General features: G+C 38.6%; 1 protein-coding gene across 1 annotated transcript in view; it reads left to right on the forward strand.

Moving 5' to 3' along the window:
- Positions 1-13,464, forward strand: part of FOXN1 (forkhead box N1) — a 47,482-nt gene extending 34,018 nt beyond the window's left edge. The window contains exons 5-9 of the mRNA XM_054008369.1: positions 1,942-2,069; positions 3,502-3,598; positions 9,113-9,320; positions 9,966-10,496; positions 13,093-13,464. Of these exons, the coding sequence (XP_053864344.1) occupies positions 1,942-2,069; positions 3,502-3,598; positions 9,113-9,320; positions 9,966-10,496; positions 13,093-13,364 (1,236 nt within the window). The 3' untranslated portion in view covers positions 13,365-13,464. The remainder of the gene's footprint in view (positions 1-1,941; positions 2,070-3,501; positions 3,599-9,112; positions 9,321-9,965; positions 10,497-13,092) is intronic.
- The last annotated feature ends 8,942 nt before the right edge of the window (positions 13,465-22,406 follow it).

Raw genomic sequence — 22,406 nt, forward strand, 5'->3', positions numbered from 1 at the left:
ATGATACAAAGTTTGGGAGAAATAGTATTGTAATGGAATGCTGTCAGTCTTCAGCAGAGCAGAACCACCACCAAAGCTTTGCCCTGCAAACCTCAACTGAAGCAGAGCAATTTGGCTTAATAAAAATGAAACACAAGCAAATGGGGCATTTAGCCAGACAGAAGGCTGTCCAAGTCCTGCCTCACATCTCAATATAGAGGTGAGAGGTCAGCACCCTCATTAATTCTGCCAATAATTTAAAATGGTCTCCCCTTCCCCTTTAATGAGCACAAGATAGAAAATGAGTCATAAGGAAACACTTTCTTATGGACCTGAAAGTAATAGCAGACATGCAGCACTTACTGACGTCACCCACCCACCATAAAACATGGACACCTTTCATGCCAGTTATGCCATGTCATAAGCAGTACAAGCCCATCATACCAGACCCTTCCCCAGCCTCCAGTCCCTCAAGAAGGAGCAATGAAACCAATAAAACAGAAATAATCTTTAAAACACCCAGTTCTTGCCTCTGGTAATGACATCACAGTCATTTCCATCTCCGTCTCCTTTCCTTCCAAAGAGCCACTGAAACCAATAAAATCAAAATGACTGTATAAACGCCCAGTTCTCTACCCTGGTAACAACTTTGAACCCAGGAGGACAAGTCAGACAGCCTTTGGAGATGTAACTTATGGTAGTTCCGAGGGCTGCATCTTTGCCCAGTATGTATGTTACTGGAGCAGGATATAGAAAAGTGGAGAAGTTCTCCATGTCCTGTTTCTTTCACTTTTGTTTGTCACAGTTGCAAACAAGTTAATATTTTCAGTAGGTTTCTCTATATGGTTCTGGTGTGATTGCACCTGGAATACTGCATTCAGTTCTGAGCAGCTCAGAACGAAAAAGATACTGGCAAACAGGAGGAAATTCAGAGAAAAGCAACTAAAGTTACTAGGAAACCGGAGGAATTGAACCATTAGAAGTATAGCTTGAGGGGACATGATACCTATTGGCAAATATTTGAAGTGTGTAAACAAGGAGCAAGAGAAATTATTGGTCCAACGAGATATTAATTAGTAATAATAGGGTAAAATTAAGAAAAGAGAAATATAAGCTACATAATTAAGAAAAATGTCCTCACAGTGAAAGCTGTCAAAACTATAGAATAATCTACCAAGGGAAGCAGTTAAAACCTCATGGCATGGGACTTTTGAAAGGAGGCGGGATAAAGTATTAAAAGGTGTGCAATTGAGAATACTGCTGCATTTACTGCACAGTTTGTTTTCTCCATCTCCAATTTGCGTAATTTTGTTACAGCAAAAGATATAATCAAAATGGGACGGCCATTGATTCAATTATTTACAATGCTTGGATTGGCACAGAGTTCAAATCTCAAAAATAAGCTGTTTCTTGTTCTTAAGCTGTTAGAGACTTGATAGAATGAATTGCCTCATTTTTTTCTCAGGCCAGTGGAAGAAGATGCTTTGCTTATTTTAGGATTTATTTGTTTTCATGTGTACTCTGACACCACTCATCCTTTAGAAGTTGCATCATCATGTCTAAATTTAGTCAGCAAGCAAGGAAGGCTTTGTTGTGCTTACTCTGATGGCGCAGAATGAATTTGCCCCATTGGGCTTCTGTCTTAGTTTATCTCATCTCCACTTTTAAAAAACATTCCTTCTTGTCCCCAGAGTTTTTTTTAGTAGCTTTAATCTTTTGTCTTATTTTAGAGTTTTAGTCTTTCATGGTGTATTTTATTGTTTGAAGTATTTCATGCTGTTTTGTTTCTTTTTAATCTAGTAATTAATGTAATATTTTATTTCTCTGTGTAGTGCCATATTGGGTTGGTGGAAGGTATCCTCAGAAATATGTTTATTGCTACTATTAATAAAGACAGTTTCTGGGAGTTTCTTGCTTCTTTTGCTTTTAAATCAATTAACTTGTCTTTTATCATGTTGTCAGTATTCGTCAGGAGGCAGTTATCCTGTAACCTATATTACCTCATCACACTATCCTTACCAGAGAATCGCTCCTCAAGGGAGTCAAGAATCCCAGCAGCCTCTGTTTCCTAAACCCATCTACTCCTACAGGTAACTACCTGTTTTTTTCCCAAGTCTAAAAGTTAGGGGAACCATGCTATTTAGACACAGCCTGCCCCCAATACAGAATTTGCAACATAGTGCTTGCTCCCATTTGTTTGAAACTTACGAATCATGAAATGTCCTAGATTCTGGAGCAAAGATAGAGGGAAAGTCATATGGAAAGGCGCTCACAAACATTTCACATACTTTTGAGCACGTAAATAAAAAACTGCAGTATGTGTGTGTGCGTGCGCACATATACACTCTTTAGTTTTAAAATATAAAATATATAATATTAAATTATGTGTTTGTTTTCTCACGAATATGGGGCTCCTGGCAACTAATGGTTTTTCCAGGATATGAAATAATGCTAATTCTTTTCTGCTGAATGTGGGCAATTAATGGGAAAGACAGGGAATATGTCACACACACACACACTCTCTCTCTCTCTCTCTCTGGACACCACACACACATGCTCGCTCTCTCACTCTCTCTCTTTGGAAACACAAGGGACAGCTGGTAAGCAATGTTTTCTATGAAGTTAGAGTGTTTTCCTTGTAAAGTGTGGGCTTTTTTTCCACTCTTGTACCATCTGCTTTTTCAGTGAAACTAAACCCTACAGCACTAGTGCTGCCTCCACAGTCTTCTCAGTCCCCATTGTCCTGGAGTATCTGAAATAAATCTAGTTGTCCTGCACACAGGAGGTCCTTTGGTGACCATATAACCTGTATTAGGGCTTTACACCGCCGCCCATCTCCAGTGTCTGTGTGCCATCGCAATAGCAAAGACCCTAGCGGGAACTCTTCTCCAGAGGACAGTTTGCCAAAGTAAACTACTACAAGTTAAATTCAAGTTTAAGACCTTTATCATTGTCAGTCTGACATTCCCGATGGGGTCTTTGGCAGCCTACGCATTTGAGCTCAGTGTTAACAAATTCACGCAGTTGCAAGACCCACCAAACTAAGTTTGAAAACCTTGGACCCGATCCTACACTTCATTACACTGGTTTTACACTGATGTAACTCAACTGAAGTCAGATCCTTTAGGTGTAGAGCAACAGTTACTGCTGCAATCCTTACACAACATAATGGATAGCCAGGAAATTGCTTGTAACCACTTCATGCAGCCTTTAGGAATCACCAGGATTCATCTTATTACAGTGAAGATCAAACAAACGAATTGCACATGCTGTAAAGTTGTCTTTTTTTCTATTACCAAGAAACCAAATAATACAGGCTGCAATGTGAAGCTATCATGCCTTTTTATAATAAATTGATTTGTGTTTTATTTAAATATAACTAGTCACATAAACATGATTTTTCTATATATTTATTTACATTTTTGAAAGAGCATTCTAGAATCAGACATGCACTTTCCTGAAGAGAGATTTTCATGCCTGACTGTTAATCTTGCCGTCACTGTTTCTTCTTTGTTCCCAAAGCATCCTGATCTTCATGGCGCTCAAAAACAGTAAAACAGGGAGTCTCCCTGTCAGTGAGATTTACAATTTCATGACGGAACACTTTCCTTACTTTAAGGTGAGCTCTTCATTTTAAAAATTGCTTTCAATACCTTTCTGCTTCCCCCTTTCCTTGAGATCTGCCTGTCAGCACAGGGTAAGAGACCAGGTCCATTCTACTGAAATGGATAGTTGGCTTCTTAGAATACAAGAGCAATATCTAACCAATGACATAGTATACATCTCATAGCCCTTTGGTTTTCAAACTGGGGGGTGGAGGGAGGTGGAAACATGCTGAGGTTATCAGGGGGCCACAAGCAGCAGAGCAGGGACACTTCCAAGTCAGCTGCATCTTGCAGGCCACCACAGGCCTCATCTAATGACACCATTAGAAGGCTGTAGCCACCACTTCACTGTGGTCAGGGAGGGGGCTCTGCTCAAGTTCTGGTCAGGTAGGCAGCCTTGAGGCGCCTGCACTGCAGGGGAGCCAGATTTGGTGTGTGTCTGGTGGGTCTTGTTGTAGGCTGCGGCTTCATGCGTTGGAAAGCAGCAGGGCAAAGGAGGCAGAGCCTCCCTGGCAGCTGCAAAATAGTCTCACTGGAGCAGCAGATAAGAAGGGGAGGCAGCTGGGCACCTGGGAACGGCTCCTGACGGGGTGTGGATGGGGGAAAAGGAGAGGAGTGAACCAGGGATGCCCCTGCCTCTCTATTTCCTGCAGGCACCCAGCACCCACCCACACCCTGCCTCCCCTAGGCACCCAGCGCCTGCCACCCCCTGCATCTTCCCATGCAACTCAACCCCTGCCTCCCTCTCTCCCCAGAATCGCCAGTTTAGATGGCTGGGCTATCGCTTTCCTGTCTTCCATGGCAGATGGAAGGGGTCGCATAGGACATGACTCTCCGAAGGGGGATACAGCCAAAAAAAAAAAAAAAAAAAAAAAGTTTGGAACCTCTGCCTAGTCCATGAGTCTAGTGTGTACTCAACACACTACCCTAGGCTATGCAGAAGGGATGAGTATTGTATAGGCACAGCGGTTCTCAAACTGTGGATCATGACCCCAAAGTGGGTCGTGACCTCGTTTTAATGGGGTTGCCAGGGCTGGCGTTAGACCTGCTGTCACAGCACTAGTCCAGAGCAGCAGCAACAAAAGACCATCAATCCCCATCAGCATCATTATAATACAGTTTAATGCAATGTGCACTCTTATTTTATACTGTTATGTCACAAGGGACTCAGCTATTTGACCAAAAACAAACAGGAAATTAAACAACATGACAGTGACCTGGAAAAGTGTTTTTTTGTTTGTTTGTTTTTTTAAGGCAGATCACAAGGAATCTAGAAGTTAGACAAAATATGCTGCTCCAAATCAAGGAGTAATTCAGAGTCTTGAATTTGTTCTCTAAAAAAATGACACTTCCTTCCCCTTATTTTTAACACCAGGTACATGAATTAATAGCATGCTAAACTATGATGCCTCGTAGCACAATGCACAAATTATATGATCTAAAGCCAAGTATTGCATCTTTATTTGAGGACTATATTATTTTCTAGAAGAATAAATTCAATACATTTCAAATCAAAAAGTCAGTTTATTAAAAACATATCAAAATATAAATTTTATAAACATAACCATAAACACTCCTGTATTTATTTGCTAGTTACTGAAGTTACACTGCCTTATGGTTCACACCAGATTAATAAAAGAAGCTGTTCCAGACCCAATGCTGCTATTGCTAATATAAATACATAGAATTCTTAGGAGTGGGAGAAACTTGCTCCACTAAGTCCCTCTTCCTGTTCCTGCCCTTTGAATGTGTTCCTGATATAGTGTAAAATAGCAGTGAAACATCCATCCTTTCCTTAAGCACATTTTTCTGCATATATTCCACTACAGCCTTTGAGCATCAATTCCCCACTCCAGTAACAGTCAGAGAGAAGGTGCCATTTCTGATACCTTTCCCTCCCATTCATGACTCCACAAGATGTCAACTCCTTGGAGTGTGAACAGTTCTTTTCTCATATCCTTGTGTCCCCCCACTTAAGTCACTTAATTCTAAATTCCATAATTTCATCCCAAACATCCTTAAAATAAACATAGAAAATGACAGAACTGTATCTTTTACTTTTGGGCAATCAGTTCTAGCTCTATCTAATCTATAAAATTACCAGAGTCATCCACCATACAATAGGTTACTGCCCTATGAACTACTTGTTCTCTTGGAAGTCTTCATCAAGATCCTTGTGAAGTAGTTCCCTTTATGTTATCCTCAGCAGACAGGCAAAAATAGTTTTGTTTTTTTTCTATCAAAAATCACTCAGTAGTTACCAGAACATGGAGCCAAGGGGTGGGGAAGCAATTACAGCTGGGGAGAAACCATATAGTACAAATGCACATGGGATCTTGCTGGGAGACATTAGATGACACAAGCCCAGTCAAATTAACTTCTACTCACTGCCACAGCAAATGCAATTTCTATGATGCAACAGTCTCATTTCTAGTTGAAACAGAACAATCCAACTCCTACGTCCTAAAAAAAAAATCCATTCAGCTAAAGTGGAATTGCTCTTTGAAGTACCTCTCCCTTCTCTTGAGAGCCAGATTTAAAAAGAAAGAGTTTTGCAAGATCATAAAACTCTTTAAACTTCAAGAGGCGGTCACGATCAATGGGTCTGTGCAGAGAAACACTAATTTATGTATAGATAAATTGGAGATAAAAATACTGCCAGTGGTCTGGAGGTTAGAAAAGTTTGTGGTCTGATGGGACCATAACACAAGGTATTTTCCCTCTCTTAAATTCTACACTCCCTCCCACCATACTGCTTGGTGTGAGACAGGAGCCAGTTAGTTACCAGGTTTCAACTGTAGAACAGCAGCTTTGGTGATCAAAGCTCATTAATACTGGACAAGAAAAGTCTTAACTTAAAAAAACAGTTACCAAGAGAAGATGCATCATTAACACATTGTTGGACCATTCTGACAACTGAACTGGGTAAAGCGTTAGATTTTCCCTGACAAGCATCTTTGAGATCTTGATGTCAGAACCAATTCATCGCCTGGCATCACTCTTCAGAACCAGTCCTCTTACTAATAGTTTTAGGAACATCTAAAACAAAAAAGTATTTCAAAGCATGTGCCCCACCCTTTCTGAAAACCTCTGGGAAGCATATGCCACTCCCCACTTTCTCTACTGCTGAGCAGAAACATTAATTATCCTTACTAGGCAGGGACAGGGCAGACATATAATCTTTCATTTATTGGGCTAGAAATAAAATCTCATGTTCTGCTTTTTAAAAAGCTATATCATTCACAATCAAGTATACACTGGACGTAAGGGGAACATCTTTATTGTTTATATTTGGAATTGGTTGGCATCAACTTAAAGATGACCTGCAAAGAGGAACAAAATTGGGCTACTGCCCCTATTTGCTGCTTTGTGGTGGATAAAGACGGCCCAATTTTTCTGCTTGTTTTTTTTAATTAGAATTAAAGTCCTCACTCACCCTGAAGATTCTGATGAACTAATAAAATGGTGATGTCACATGAGTCAAGACAGTTAAAGCTGAGCTATTAAGAGGGGAATGGATTTTTTTCAGATTGGCTAACACACTGTTTTTTTGTTTTTGTTAACATCTATTTAACCTCTGTCACTAATTAATATTTTGAATAAAAGAAGCCCTTGTTAAAGATCCAACACCCTCACCCACTCAATTAAGGTCTCAAGGACACTCAGTAAATAATCCTTATACCACTCAGTTGTCCTCCAACAAAGCTAAGGAAAACCAAATTTTAGATTCCTGATACCACTTCTCTTTTCAAACTTCAGTTCTAAATAGACAGTGATGAAAAAAATCCAGTATGTGAAATTATACCTGTAAGTAAAAGAAATGTCAGATAGAAATGTTTCTTCTTGTTTTGCATTTCTAGGCCTATACAATGGAGAAAATCTTGCTTCTGCTGTAGGTTTTTTCCTTCTACTCTCTCTGAATCTTTGTGATTAAGTGCAGAATTTCCCCTCAGGGCAAGGAGGGAACGGTTTTTATCTCACTGATCAGAGAGATCTTGAATAAAAATGGCAGGGGTGGGGGGGTTATTTTATTGAAGCAATTATATGTATTGTTCAATCTAAGAACCTCCCAATTTTAACAACTGGCTTAAAAATAAAGGTGAAAAAAAGGCAGTAGTCAGGTGTGGAAACTGTTTTGCCTCATCTAGAAGGCTAGTGACTCAGCCTAATAGTTATACAATTTGCTAACACACAAAATTACACCCATAGTAACATGCTAAGTCCTAGTTGATGTCTATTGTGACAATCAGGTGAAGTCCAAATAATGTGTAGCCATTCGGTTATTTGCTTGAATTTTTTCTAGATGTTCTGAAGTGGACTAAAGATGAACCTTCTTTGTATAGTTAATTCTTCTTTTGATTTTTGTGAGCTCACTATTGAATGATCCAGTGGCCACTCCTGTGCAAAAATTGCTAGTTGGAACTTGGTGACTGTCCCACAAACTTCCTTGCATCTTAAAATGTCATGTTTTTCCATCACTGCTAACCTCTGGCATATTGTCCTTATAATCCAAAAAGAAGAAGCAACACAACTATTATCAGCCAAAATCTCTACCTAATTATGATTTCAAAAGCACTTTAAAACATTAAACAAAATGAAGGGCAAACTTATTTGCCAGTGCTAGGTACTGCCATGTGAAAAGTCATGGGTTTATTCTGGTCTCAGCCTTTTGAGGCTGCAAGCAGCCTTACTGTTTTGAGCTATGAACTTGCAAATCTCATAAACAAGAGCTGGTCAGTACTAGGACAGCAGACCAAAAAAAAAAAAAGGAAAAACTGAGGGTGCTGCAGGAAGTGATAATAGTGATTATGGGCCTAACTGGAAGCCCACTGGAGTCAATGGAGGTCTTTCCATTGACTTCTATGGTCTTTGGAACATACCCTCAACATGTGACACCATTCTCTGTGAATCAGCATTGAACCAATGCCCCACTTATGATAAGTGGCACTGAGCATCTCTTGGATGAGGAAAGGATGTTGTGCTTCTAGAAGGAAGGCCTTTTGGGTAAAAGAGAGGTTCTGTCTGACCATACGTGATCATTAAGGATCCAACAGTACTTTTCATCCATTGTAAAATACTGGACATTATCATGTAACTACACTTCATAAAAAAATCGGCTTGAGAATGGGAATGAGTAATCATGAGTTTCTACTCTTGAAAAGTTCCTATCAGAAAAATGTTCCTGACAGTGAGTTCTACATAAGATTGTGGAACAAATTCTTAAGGGAAGTGGTGAAAGAATCATTGCTGGGATCTTTGAAAACTAAACTGGTCAAAACAGACAAATACATGCCGGAAACGATCTTGTGAAGGTCCTTTTGGGAAATGAATAGATCTGAACTAATGGCCCTTTTCCAGCTCTAATTTCTTTGGGCAGCCTCTCTTTCAAACCACTGTGTGTTGGCAGCTCTTTACCTTCATTAACAATACACAAAGCTATCCTTTCAGCAGAGAACTTGAGACACCGTAGAGATATATTTGGGAATCTATCGTCCAGTTCATGTCTTAGTTTGAATTTGTTTTTCTAGACAGCTCCAGACGGTTGGAAGAACTCTGTACGCCATAACTTATCCTTGAACAAATGCTTTGAGAAAGTTGAAAACAAGTCAGGTGGCTCTTCTCGGAAAGGCTGTTTGTGGGCACTGAATCCGGCCAAAATTGATAAGATGCAGGAAGAGCTTCAGAAATGGAAAAGGAAAGATCCAGTTGCTGTGAGGAAAAGTATGGCAAAGCCAGGTTAGTAATATGCTGGTGCATTAGTTCTCAAACAGTGATATACTGCCTGCTGCTAAGAAGGGTTCTGTGGAAAGATTTTGAGAATCAAGCAATAGAGAAGGATTTGGGTGCTGAGAAGGGACATGATCCATGTCCAAGGCCTCTTGCTTATTAAATGGGTGGCAGCACAGAAATGTAGGATTAGGGCTAGAGTAACAGCTGTTTTTTGCTGAAAGACTTCCAAACATTCATAATGCTACAGACCAAAAGGCACCCTAGAGCTAAGAGGTGTATTCCCTATCATTTCAGTGAAAGATGCATCTCCCTTGACATCTGTCTAATCTTTGATACAAAAGAGACAGAATTAAGCACTGAGGAATAAAACTGGGGTTATTTAGCATGCAACTATCCCATCTTTAAATAAAAAAAAAAGTACTTTATGAAACACTCACTTGAGATTGATGGGTACTCCCTGGGTCTGTTTTTCCACACTAGGTACTAATCTCATTGCTGTTTTAAGGTTGGCATTTTCTTCTGGTGTTAATTTTCTGAGCAACACTAAAATTCCAGTTGCAACTTAGGGAGACTCACAAGCTCAATGTTGGGCAGGCATTAACAGCCCTACATCAAATTGTAATTTATTTTTGTTCTGCTTTTGTCTTTTAGAAGAACTTGACACATTGATAGGAGATAAGGCTGAAAAACTAAGATCTTCAACAGTGTCCTGCAATCCAACTGGTGTGGCAAGTTCAACAGTTTCCAGACAGATGTCAGTCCAGCCCCATTCTCTGTCTGAGCCATCCCTGTCATCTAATATCCCACAGCCTTTACACGCTATTCACACAACAGGACCTCTACGTGCCAAGAACCCACTACCAAGTTTGCTTGGGGGGCACCAAACTCCATGTTATACATCACCACAGGTTTTCCCTCAGATCTCACCTACCTTAATGCAACAATCACCTGGTATCCCTCAGAGCATCTTCCCTTCTGCAGATACTCAAATTGAACTTAGAGCACAACCTAGCACCACCCAAGACTCACCTTTGCCAGCCCAGACCCCTCCCATACATGGTATGAAGATATTGACAGAGCACTCCACAGCCAGGACAATGCAGGACACACTCATGCAAGAAGCAGACATGAGCAATGATATTGATGCTCTTAACCCTTCCCTGATTGACTTTGATCTCCAAGGTAAGTGCCTGATATTTCACTAAATGTTTATTTGCTATTTGCACACTTATGATATCAAGACCTAACCATAGAAGAAATCTCCTTTTCTCCTTGCATGCATGAAAAAGCAACTACTAGACAAGTGCCATTAGTTCTTTTCTTGGGCTACTTGTCCTTTCCACAGCCAGAGAAGAGCAGTTCACTAGGATTCATTATCTCATGAAGTATAGAATTTAATATTACTTATAGAGAATGTTACCTAGAGAAGATATCATTTAGAACCACAGCTTGGAAAACTGTTTACTCCCTGCAAAATCTGTGGTCCCTAAATACTGCACAGTAATGCAATATGTCAAATGTAGCCCTCCACCTCATCACACATATTTCCTAAGTAAAAAGTATCTCAGACATAGTAATTAGATGAATGTCAGATACAATATCACATAAGAACAAGAAAACATGTTTTTATTTGAGTGCATGGTACATAATTTTTAGTTGCATTCACCCTTATTGTTACAATCCTCTTCCAGTTTTTGGCTAAAAAAAAAAAAAAAAAAAAAGCAACTTACTCCTTATGCAATTTACCACAGATATTTGGGTGATCACCTCACTAACCTCCTAAACGTGGTAAAGTTTGCTGAAATGATTGTGTAGTGCAGACATCCAAGCTCCTGTTCTCAGCCAAACAAATCTTCCTTTGACTAGATATAGTGCTCAAGGCCCAAATCACCCTTCCACTGCAAAAATAATAATCATTGGAAGAGCCAAAGTTAGGTGAAAAATCTATGGCTTAGAGGCTGTAGAGCTCCTGATGGATCATGCCATAGGAAGGGTAGGGTTTGCCCAGCTTCAGGGGACAAGAGGCATACCAAACATCCTCATGGAAATACAACAGAGTACAGCAGTAGAAACGGAAGAGGCACAGTGCAAGCCTGTGAATCCAATAGGGTTGAGTGCACATCATTATCATGGCAAGGCACTGGTGCAAAATATTGTTCCAGCTCCACTGACAACAAGATCTAAGGCAACGGGGAACAATGGTATCAGAAGCTGCCAGACCATCTCCAAATGATCAAAAAAAACCTGTAGCGTATAGATTTCTCCATTAGTTACTGATGACTAAACAGGTGGATTTCTAAGTGCACCATTCTGCACATTTCCAAATACAAAATTCAACAGTCCATTCCTCTCTCTTGGCTCCTCACCATTTCTAAATACCTTATTTTGTGTGTACACAGATTTGTGTTCCCTGTACTCTGTACCTTTGACCCCCCTGGCATGCAGCCACCAAGCACAAGCGCTGCTGTTGCACTGGTTTTTCAGCCATTCCATCTTAAATTACTTTCCTTTCTCTACTCTATGGCCTTTTTTATTCTACAAAATGATCTGGCCTTGGGTTTGGGGTTTACTGTCTAATAAGTAATAAATGAGACTTGTTAAGTTGTCAAACATCTCACAAACTTAAGACCAATACAGTCTTCATTTACATGGAGTACGTCAAACTTATTCTAGGAAGAGGGCTAAATTATATTTCACATTATGATGCATAAACCGTAGTTACAAATTTAGGGAGATATACTCCCCCATATCCACAGAAAGTCTCCCGCAATAAGTGAGTGGAGAATATGGCCCTCATGCAGTAGCTAAACTTTTAGTTAGTGTCACCTTTGCGTTCTGCATCATTCAGTGAGAAACAGCAGTGTACACTTTTAGGACAAGCAGCATTTCTTATGTTTGCTTATTTGACCATTCATACATGCAGTTACTTGATTTGACCACATAACTGCAGTAACTCCATGTGCAGATTAAGCACACAATTGTGCACCAACATTATTTGAAAGTCTGTCCCATTGTAGTTTTGTCTACACTGAGCTGAGGGAAGGATTTCCACCCATGCTAGCTCTTCCCATCACTCGCCAGGCTGCAGCTACACTCGATTTTAAGGGCCTATCTACACATACGAGGCTCCAGTGGTGCAGCTGCACTGCTGTAGTACTTCAGTGAAGATGCTACCTAAACCAATGAGAGGGCTTCTCCCATTGGCATAGGTAATCCACCTCCCATTGGCATAACACTGTCTACAGGTCAGTATAGCTACATCGTCACTCAAGGATGTGGTTTTCCACACCCCGAGCGACAGTTTTACCGACAAAAGTTGCTAGCGTAGACCAAGCCTTAGTTCCACCAGAGCTAATGTATGTCTCCTCAAGGTAGGAATCACACCCCCAATCTTAAAGTGTAGACATACTGAAAGCATCATTATTAGTTGTAAAAATCAATACCCTGCTGTGATGAATGGGGGGCAGTTTGCACTTTTAAAAGCTGTTGCTTCTTTCAGTTGAAAATTCATCAGTTCACATTTTCAAAGGCATGTTCACGACAATATGGGCTAGAAATTAGTTTTAAATTAAAGTATACATGCCGCTGAATGTGAATTTGTCAGCTGATGCTGTAAAACAGTTCTTGCTGTCTGTTTTATCTCACAAGTGCTCAGTAGTAGACATGATGCACCAAGAGTGCACTCACTAGTATCTCTTACATAAAAGAAACAAGCAAACACGCGCACACACGAAAGCTGAAGACGACATCAGTGTGTTGGTTTTGTTTTTTGTTATAGGAAATCTTTGGGAAGAACTGAAAGATGACAGCCTGGCTGTGGATCCCTTGGTTCTCATTTCAACATCCCCAATCTCCTCTCAGTGCTTCCCTTCTCACTATCAGATGGATAGTAACAGCAGCAGCAATACCCTCACCACCCAGAATAGCACTCCACATAGCAGCTTACCCGACTTACAACTCACTACTCTTTACTCTGCCTTTATGGAACTGGATACAGTGTCCACAGCCTACTTGAATAATTCTGGATCCAAGCCTATAGCACTTGTGTGAACCACAAAACAACCCAGTTACATTATTTTTGTCCCAATACAGTCTTAACAGTCATACTGTCTTACTTACTCTTAGCACCTTCTGGTAAAATAAATCAGAACTGAGTTCTTATTCAAATGGACAATCTTTTTTCCCCAGAACTGGTCTGCAGGAAATTCAAGACTGCTCTCATACTATTGGTAGTGTATTTTTTTAAATGTTGAAAAAAATATGGCTCACTAGCTTAAAGCCAAAGTGATGTTGACCAATACAGCCATTAATAGCTTAATCAAGCCACCCATCTTTTGTATTTTCATAAACCAAATGAGCACCTGGAGAAAAGAAACAACTATCAAATATTTTTATGAAAGGTATTTTCAACTTAATGCGTAAATCAAGGCATACAGAAATAAAATCTTCTCCAAACACTTTTCTGAAGTTAGTGATGTCCACAACTTCTGCTGCAGACCACTACAGAAAATGCACATATTAAAAACATTTTCACAACCTCCTCAAAAGAAAGTTTGGCTGAAAGACACACATATACTACAAACTATGCAAAAATTATGAGAGGATTAGCCTCCTGACAAAATAAAACAAAAAGCAATAAATACACTGTAGCAGGAAGTTTCACACATTTTAATGTGTTTAAAAAGGAATTAAAACTTTTTTTAAAAATAAAACCAACAATTTAGTCGAATTTTTACGTGGCGGGAAAATTATTCATATTTAGTCCCTATTTTTATCCAGATGGGCTGAGGAGGAGGAGGTATTTCACAACCTTTGAATCAAGATGTTGAAGAATACACACAGAGAACCAGCCACAACATTTTTGTGAAGTACTGTTGCATTGGATACTTTCTATTAAAATAGGATTTGAAATGGTTATTAAAAGTATGGTGTCAAGAACTTTTCAAATCATTTCAAATGAGATAGAATTTATATTTAAAAATAGCTATACCTGATTCTGGAAGAGGAAAAAAAAGAGCAGCAGAAAATACCAGAGAATAATTTTTGTATGTAGAGGAAGGGTCTGGACAGAATACCAAATCATAATCCTTTGTGGATGATTATTTTTCTGATATAATGTCCATAGTAAGTGAAACCACTTTTGTCTCATGGAATCATAGAATATCAGGGTTGGAAGGGACCTCAGGACGTCATCTAGTCCAAACCCCTGCTCAAAGCAGGACCAATCCCCAACTAAACTTCTTTTCAAATTAAATGCTATTTAAATTTTGCATCTGGGTGGTCTAGTGCAATGGTTTTCAACCTTTTTTCAGTTGGGGATCCTTCTGAATTTCAAATGGAGGTGCAGACCCCTTTGGAAATCTTAGACATGGTCTGCAGACCCCCACAGGTCCACAGATCCCAGGTTGAAAACCCCTGACTCCAAAGCCTTCCGAAACAGATTCTTTATGGGCCTATCAGGGAGTCTACAGGTTTGACTGACATGACCCTTACTCTACCTACTCACAGGCAAAGCGAGCAGAGTGAGAAATACAGGAGAGTTTGCCAAGCTGCCCAATATACAAGGCAACATGGGGAGTTACTAGGTAAATGTACCAGAGCTGGCAGGATGCCTTCTTGACCATCCAAACGATGATAGGAGAAAAACTGCAGGGTTTGTTACTCCTTTGTTAATGGCTGGCAGGAAATAGAGATATGAGGGGAAAGAAAAACTGTTGCATCAAAAGGAGCTGCAGAAAGGCCCAGAATAAATTGTGGGGCAATGTCTTGACATTGTATTGTGATGTCTGCACCATGAGATTTCATCAATGTGAAGACAGGGCCACTTCAGTGCACCAACCCTAATCTCATCACAATGTGAGAACTTCTCTCCAGAATTATATTGTGGCTCTCTGCCATTCTATTGGATGACAGAGTAGCTTTTGTGCTATGCAACATTGAGTACTATTTGTCTAATGGAGCTTCTTTACATCTTACTAGAAATACATTATACCAAATGGTATTGGCTCTTAGCACAAATTATGATAGATTGTTTATACTCAGGAAGAGCTATGTTGCAGCACTTTTTGTGCATTTCATTCAACAGTTTGTGTATTCAATTCACTGCACTAATATACTGAAGTTAAGTTTGGAGGGAAAAGTTATAACTTGTATTAAAAACTGCTGGACTGTCACCCTATTTGTGCTCATAGCATCAGGGAAAAACGAACTGGAAGTATTTCCTGCTTAGAGAGGCATTGCCAAATAGTTTAGTATCAGGGGGTAGCCGAAGAAGTGAGGTTTATACTCACGAAAGCTTATGCCCAAATAAATCTGTTAGTCTTTAAGGTGCCACCAGACTCTTTGTTGTCCAAATAGTTTAGTTGACCTACTTCATTCTGGAGCTCTCCAGATTTCTAAATTAAGTCGCCAATCCTGCAAACACTTAAGCGCATGTATAACTTTACTAATGCAAGTAGTCCTGTGACATCAGTGGGGCTACTCACTTAAATAAAGTTATACACATGCTTTTGAGTCTGCAGGATTAAGGCCAAGAGTTTTCTGGACTTTGATTAATCTGTCCTGTCATTCTCCCCTTCCAGGATTAAAATAGGCCAAAACGTAATCTGGGTAAGAAAATTACTTTGTCTTGAAGCTGCCAAATCCAAATCTTTAAAAGGTGATACATTATTCTAAATATCCATTTGAAAAACATATATTACTATATCCATCGATTTAAAAATTCACAAACACACACAATTGTCATGCTCTTGTGCTCCTTCTGCAGGTTCTACAGTAGTATTTAGCTAACGCAACTCCTTGAGTTGTGCTAACATCACTGATAATAGTGGCAGAAAAACAAATAATCATCATGAAACACTGAGCAGGCCAGGGGAGAGAAATCCATATTTGCCTGAATTAAAAGGTTAAGTGTTGTAGAAAGACATTTTATTTTCAAACTTCTAACAGATTTAGAAACCATGGAAAATTCAGAAATGAGAGTTATTCACTTTCTTAGTTTACCTAAGAAAGCACCTTATACAGAATACAGTTAAGCATGAATTCAGTTTTTAAATGCCTGTTTAATTTCCTGGGTCCTGGCAATTCAGAATTAGACATTTTGCTGAATGTAACTGAGCAAATATGCATGCAACTGTTCCATTTATCTTTTGAGGGCAACAGGAGATGCAGACTCAATTACATTTTGAGAGCAAAGACAATGGTTCAGTAAAGAGCAATAAAGTTTATTTAGCAAATAATGTTACTTTTCAGTATTAAATTTGAAGTAATATATTGTACATATTCACAAAATAAAAATCACATGGGCCTTGAACTTACCAAAAGATCAGCTTGCTCAGTTCCTTGTGTCTGTATGGTGTCCCATTTACTTCAATGGGACATTGCAAAGCTTTGCCAGTGCAAAACACTGTAGGATTAAGACCATAAATCCTGATCCTGCAAAGCATTTAATAATCATGTGTGTAATTTAGCTCAAATGAGTAAGTCACACGTTTTAATAGCGTTTCATGATCAAAGCCTAAGCATCTGAGGGCCCAAACTTGTATACTTACTAGTTGGTGTAGGCAGAGATTTTCAAATGGGCTGAAGGGAGTTAGATGCACAAATCCTACTGACTTTCAATAAGAGTTGGGTGCCTAACTTCTTTAGGCCTCTTTGAAAATTCCAGCGGTAATGTTCACTACTTCATTTGAGGTCAATGGGATTGTGGACAGCAAAAAGTACTACGCAAGTGTTTGCAAGGCCCTACAAAACTAACAATCTGTCCAATATTTTACATTTTACAGAGGTTTTTTTCCCAAGATAATATATAATAAAGTAACAAAAAGAACAAACAACAGAGGTACTAAAAGTATAGCCCTGTCATTCTACATCGGAACAAGGCGAAATTGTAATAAAAATCTATTTGTGACTAAAAAAAATCCCCAAAAACACTGCATATGAAAAAGATTTTTTTTAAATGATAAATTAGTTAAGGGCAACAGTGGCTGGAATTTGCCAGCAATGCATTAAATATCAACTATAAAGGCTCCAAATTCAATTATGGTAAAGATTTAAAAACAGAAAAACTAAGTTCAATTTCTGTTTTAAACTTTTCAACACATGGGCACAACCAATTCACCTACACATTGTGAACTGTTAGATTTGAATTTAATGGGCCAAATCCTCCTCTCAAATGCACAATGTATTAAGTCCATGTGGCTATTGTGCTTGTTGCTGCAATATATTCAGTAGTTTTCTTGTACGTCTAGCAGTATTCCACACTTTCTGGGTGATAGAATAAATTTTCCAAAGAATGAATAGGTATATTAAAAGCAAAAGAAAAAACAGCTTATTGTTTTTTGTTTTCCTTGTAAATTTTTGTGTAATGACTACTTTGATGCATTATGACTGCACTAAAGTAAGTTATCTTTGCTATAATCTGTTTATATAAAAATATTTATTGTAAGCACCTTAATGTTTTATCCAATGTATTTCAGTGTTAAAGTGGTTGAATATTATGCAAAATTACAATTGATTATATGTTTTTTCTCATATTATAAAGAACAATGTTGGGAGGAAAAAGACTGCAAACTATTAACGAATTTGAAATTGACCACTCTTCCAAATTGTGACTTGTTTTTTCTAGCATAACATATATCTAAAGGTCTTACTGTTTTGTTTCAGTTCAGAGTCTGTGACTCTGGTAGCTGGGAAAGTTCCCTTGACATGGGATTCTCTCATCACACACAGATACTATATACCAGAAATGTAGGGCAATTATTAAAAAAAAAAGTAAAAAAAAAAAAAAAAAAAATCAGAGAAGGTATAGTTCCCACCTCAGTACTATTTGGTTTTGAATTTTTTTTTTTTAATATTACCTCTGATGTGATGCAGCCCAGTATAAGTAGACTCTCTTTTCTTCGAACGCTTAATAACAGAACCACAGTTTATGATGCGTCGTACGTGGACATAAGATTTTCCAAAGGTGGCAATTCTACTTTAGTGTCTTCTGTAAAGAAATTTTTTAGGAAATTAAGGAGAGGCGGGGTTGAGGGGACAATATAAATTCCATATTTTTTCCTGCCCATGGCTAGTGGTGTTTGCTCACTAGTCAACCTGGACCAAATGTATTTGTAGATACCAGTTTTTCAGGGGAAAAAAGAGTAGTCTTCTATCTAAGTGTACTTAGCATCACAAATAGCTCACTAGAAAACAAAGGACTTGCTTATGATTTCCTTCTCCAATGGTATGACTAGGAAGCATTTGCATGTAAAAGTTTAGTATGTTTTTAAAACGGTCCCTTTTAAATGCCTGATTTAAACTTCATAATCTCCCTAATTGCCAGTTTATTTTGGTGCTAACAACATTTTTCTGATTTCTTAATTTTTCGAAATTCTCTGAGCTTTTAACTTTACAAGAATTATGGCTAAAGGAGGCTGCCACCCATTCATTTCCCTTTTTTTATTTGTAAAACTACAATCTCATCTGAGGAACATTCACCTGTTTTATTGTCACTATCCACCTTCCAGGATATTTTCAATTAACTCTCTTTGCATCTCACTCAAATACCTGTGCTATATATAAACCACAGTATCTGGTCAACATATATTATGGAAATAGACAAAATTTTAAACTGGCAAATTAATGTAATTTTATGTATCTTGAATATTTTTCTCTGTACACAATCCTCGACACTCAAAAGCATAATTGGTTTGTAGGTGCTTTCAAAAACTACCAACCAAATCCCACCACATGAGCAGTTGATTCAATTAATCAATATTAATGTTTCCATTTTTTGTAATACTTGAATAAGATTATTTTATACCTGTGCTCAAACACTTGTACTTAGCTACTGCATACCAAAAATAATAAATACTATTAAATGAGTGTTTGCTGACTTTCTGACAATTCCTAGTCTAGGACAAATAAAAATAAGCTGTTTACAAGCTCAAGAGGGAAACAGACCGTTTGTCTTTTCCCTGCTTCCCTCAACTCAGTAATATAATTGGAAGATTGAAGAAGTTCTACACTGAACTAATTGATTCTTCTGTTAAGGCAGCTAAAATGCATACAATTTGAACCTAGACATTTATTGCCATATGGAGAAAGAGGCAGGAGTATTTGCCTGTGTGAAGAGTGATAACTGTGGCAAGATACACAAATAGTTCTGACTCACAATTAATCAAAATCAACAGCAATGAGAACAATGTCAAGGCATTTTAAAGTATGTGACCTTATTTTCCCCTATAGTTTTATAAAATCTTTGAATTCTGCAAAATTTAATGTTTAAATTGTTGAATGGATCACTCAGGTGATATAATAAGAAATGGGATAAAGACCCTCAATACTGATCAAAAGTTACCACCAGTTGTTGATGGTCTATGTGAAATGAGTTGATGGACGTAGCCTCATACCCAGCACATTGTGTAGTTCAAAAAATTACTGCAATCTGTGCAACATTCCGTATGTGTAATAAATATTGCTTTGAACAGTGGTTACTGAATATGTACTGTAGCTACTTTTTAAACCTAAATAATTTACCCATTTTAACAAAATATCAAGAAGTATTAATGCTCATTATAGATTAATGGGAAGTAAAATTTCACATTTTAAATCTAAAATACTTTTGAGTTGCTTGCAAAAACAAATTCAAACTCACAATATTTTATTAGACACAAAATTAATCAATAAAACACTTATTATTAAGAGTATAACCACTTACATTACTTCATTTTGTTGGATACTATAAATGCTTGGGGCTCAAAGTGATATCAGCTAAAGGGGTTAAAGAGAAGATAATGTTTTAATTAAATACATTTTCAAGTGTATATTTCTTCCATAGTGAATGTTAGTATGGAGCCAGGCTTTGAAGGAGATGAAACTATGGCCTCTTCAAATAAAGATCCCCTTCTTCAAGGCTTTGGTCTCTGATTAGAAAAGGAATTTTATAATGCCACAGTCTGTTTTGTCATACATTTAGTACCTTACTCCAAAAGTAATAGCACTGACTTCAGTGGGACGAGTTGCCTATTAAGGTACTACTTATGATTAAGGGTATTAGAATCTGGCCCTAAATTGATAACGGGAGAACTTTCTTTGGCCCTTTGACCTATTGGCAGGTTAGTGAAGAATATGTTTTTGTATATATTTATTTTTATTATTGAGTGCTGTTTACTTTCTCATTCACCTGTTTTCCTGTATTAGTAAACACATACTTGCACCAAAATATTTATGCTTGGATAATACGCTTCACATACAGCATCCATAAAATTGACACAAGGCTGTTCAGCACATCTGAACATATATGCTGCATATAGCACGATACACTTATAGAAACATAAGAACGCTGCAGAAAATAAGATTAGTATAGATATTCCCCAGGTCTGAGTTCAGTAAAATTTATACTGGCATTTCTTCCACTGATGTAGCTGCACCAGTGCAAACTCCTAACACAGAACTGGTTTACACTGATGCAACATGATTTGTGCAATACAACGTACCCTAGGGTAAATTCCATGAGTGCAAATTGTTCTGCACTGGTGCAAACAGCATCTATTCTAGGTGTTTGAGTTGTTAATTGAAAACCTGATATGGCTAAGGCTTAACAGTTTGAATTCTCCCACTAATAATCCGGAATTTACATAACTAACTCCTTCTGGTATTAGTGGAAGGAAAAGACGGTCAGTTTAAGTTTCCCCTGTATTGACAAAATACTACTTTTAGCTTTCCTAAAACTACAATGAAAGAATGAACTAACTTACACTGAACAAATTTGGGAAACCAGGCCAAATATACATGCGATATATAGCATAGGAATACAGTACAATATTACACACAAATCAAAATAAATTCCCTCCCATTAAAAACAGCTAAACTTCTGAAAATCTGTAGCAATAATTTTGATGCAAAGTTTATGTTTTGTGCACCCATTTTCCCCAGGTTAGGAGACAATTTAATTTGTTTTTCTTCTTGATACAAATTTTTCTTTATTCTAATAGTCCTTGGCTGGGGTCCTGAGGGTTTAGAACTTGTCCTTTTTGTTGTATCTCCACTTTGTTTCTCTTAGCTAATTCAGCAGCTGCCTGTCTGACCATATTTTCTTTCTGGTCCTTTCTTCTCTACAAGCTCCAAAATGGCACTGGATAAATCCAGGTCTGCAAACAGGCTGTGTTTGTGTTGATAACTAGTTGATGGATTTGCATACTGTTTAGTCTTTGACTCCTTGTAGACATTTTTTCAGAGGTATTTCCCTCATCCTTGTGTCAATGCTGAAAGACTGTATCACTAAGTGGTATCACTAAGTTTTTTCAAGCTGTTGTGGTACTAAATGAAAAAGTAATTGATTAATTATTCAATTTTTTACTGAAATCATAGCTTCTGCTCGTATAGGGAGTAAGAAATCAAGGTAGGACACAATCTAGGAAACTTCAGCATGGCAGTGCAGAGGATTAGCAAAATAGGTCAGACTATCCAGAACTCTGAATTTTTACTGGAAAGTACTGTTATATGAAGTGGAATAATTTTTCCCAACACTCTCCTCATCAAGAAATTCACTGCAGTTTTTACTTTTCTTAGTGGGCATAATATAGATGGTGTGTATGCTCCCTTTATGTAGCCGGGTGTGTTTATACTCAAACGGATCCATCTACAGCTAGTCATAGTGTCAACAATTTTAATTGCCCCCACCCCAAAAACCCTGTATTTTCTCCTTAGCGTCTTTAAGTATAGCTTCTTTAAAGCCAGGTACAGGAAAGAGAGGAGCACAGATCCCTTCCTTCCTGCAGAGCTGAACGGCACTCATTCAGACAGCATGAATCGTGCCCCCGCTAACATCATGACAGTAGCTTCTAAACGCGAGTAAAACTCGACAAGGGCCGCCCGCCTTTTCCGCGCGTTCGACGCCGGCGCCTTTCGGGTGCACGTGCGTCATGTCTGCACTTCTCCCTCCAGCCGGGGCCGGAACGGACACGCCAATGAAAGCGGAGACTCTCCCCGAACCGCGGGAGCCCAGACGCGAAGGCCTAAGCCCAGCACCAGCAGTGGCAACACTGGCACGTGTCGGGCACCAGCTGTCGCCGCCCAGCGGGTGTCCCCCGCCGCTGCCCGGGGAGG

Source organism: Malaclemys terrapin, chromosome 18 (assembly GCF_027887155.1).
Source record: "Malaclemys terrapin pileata isolate rMalTer1 chromosome 18, rMalTer1.hap1, whole genome shotgun sequence".
Lineage (NCBI taxonomy): Eukaryota > Metazoa > Chordata > Testudines > Emydidae > Malaclemys > Malaclemys terrapin.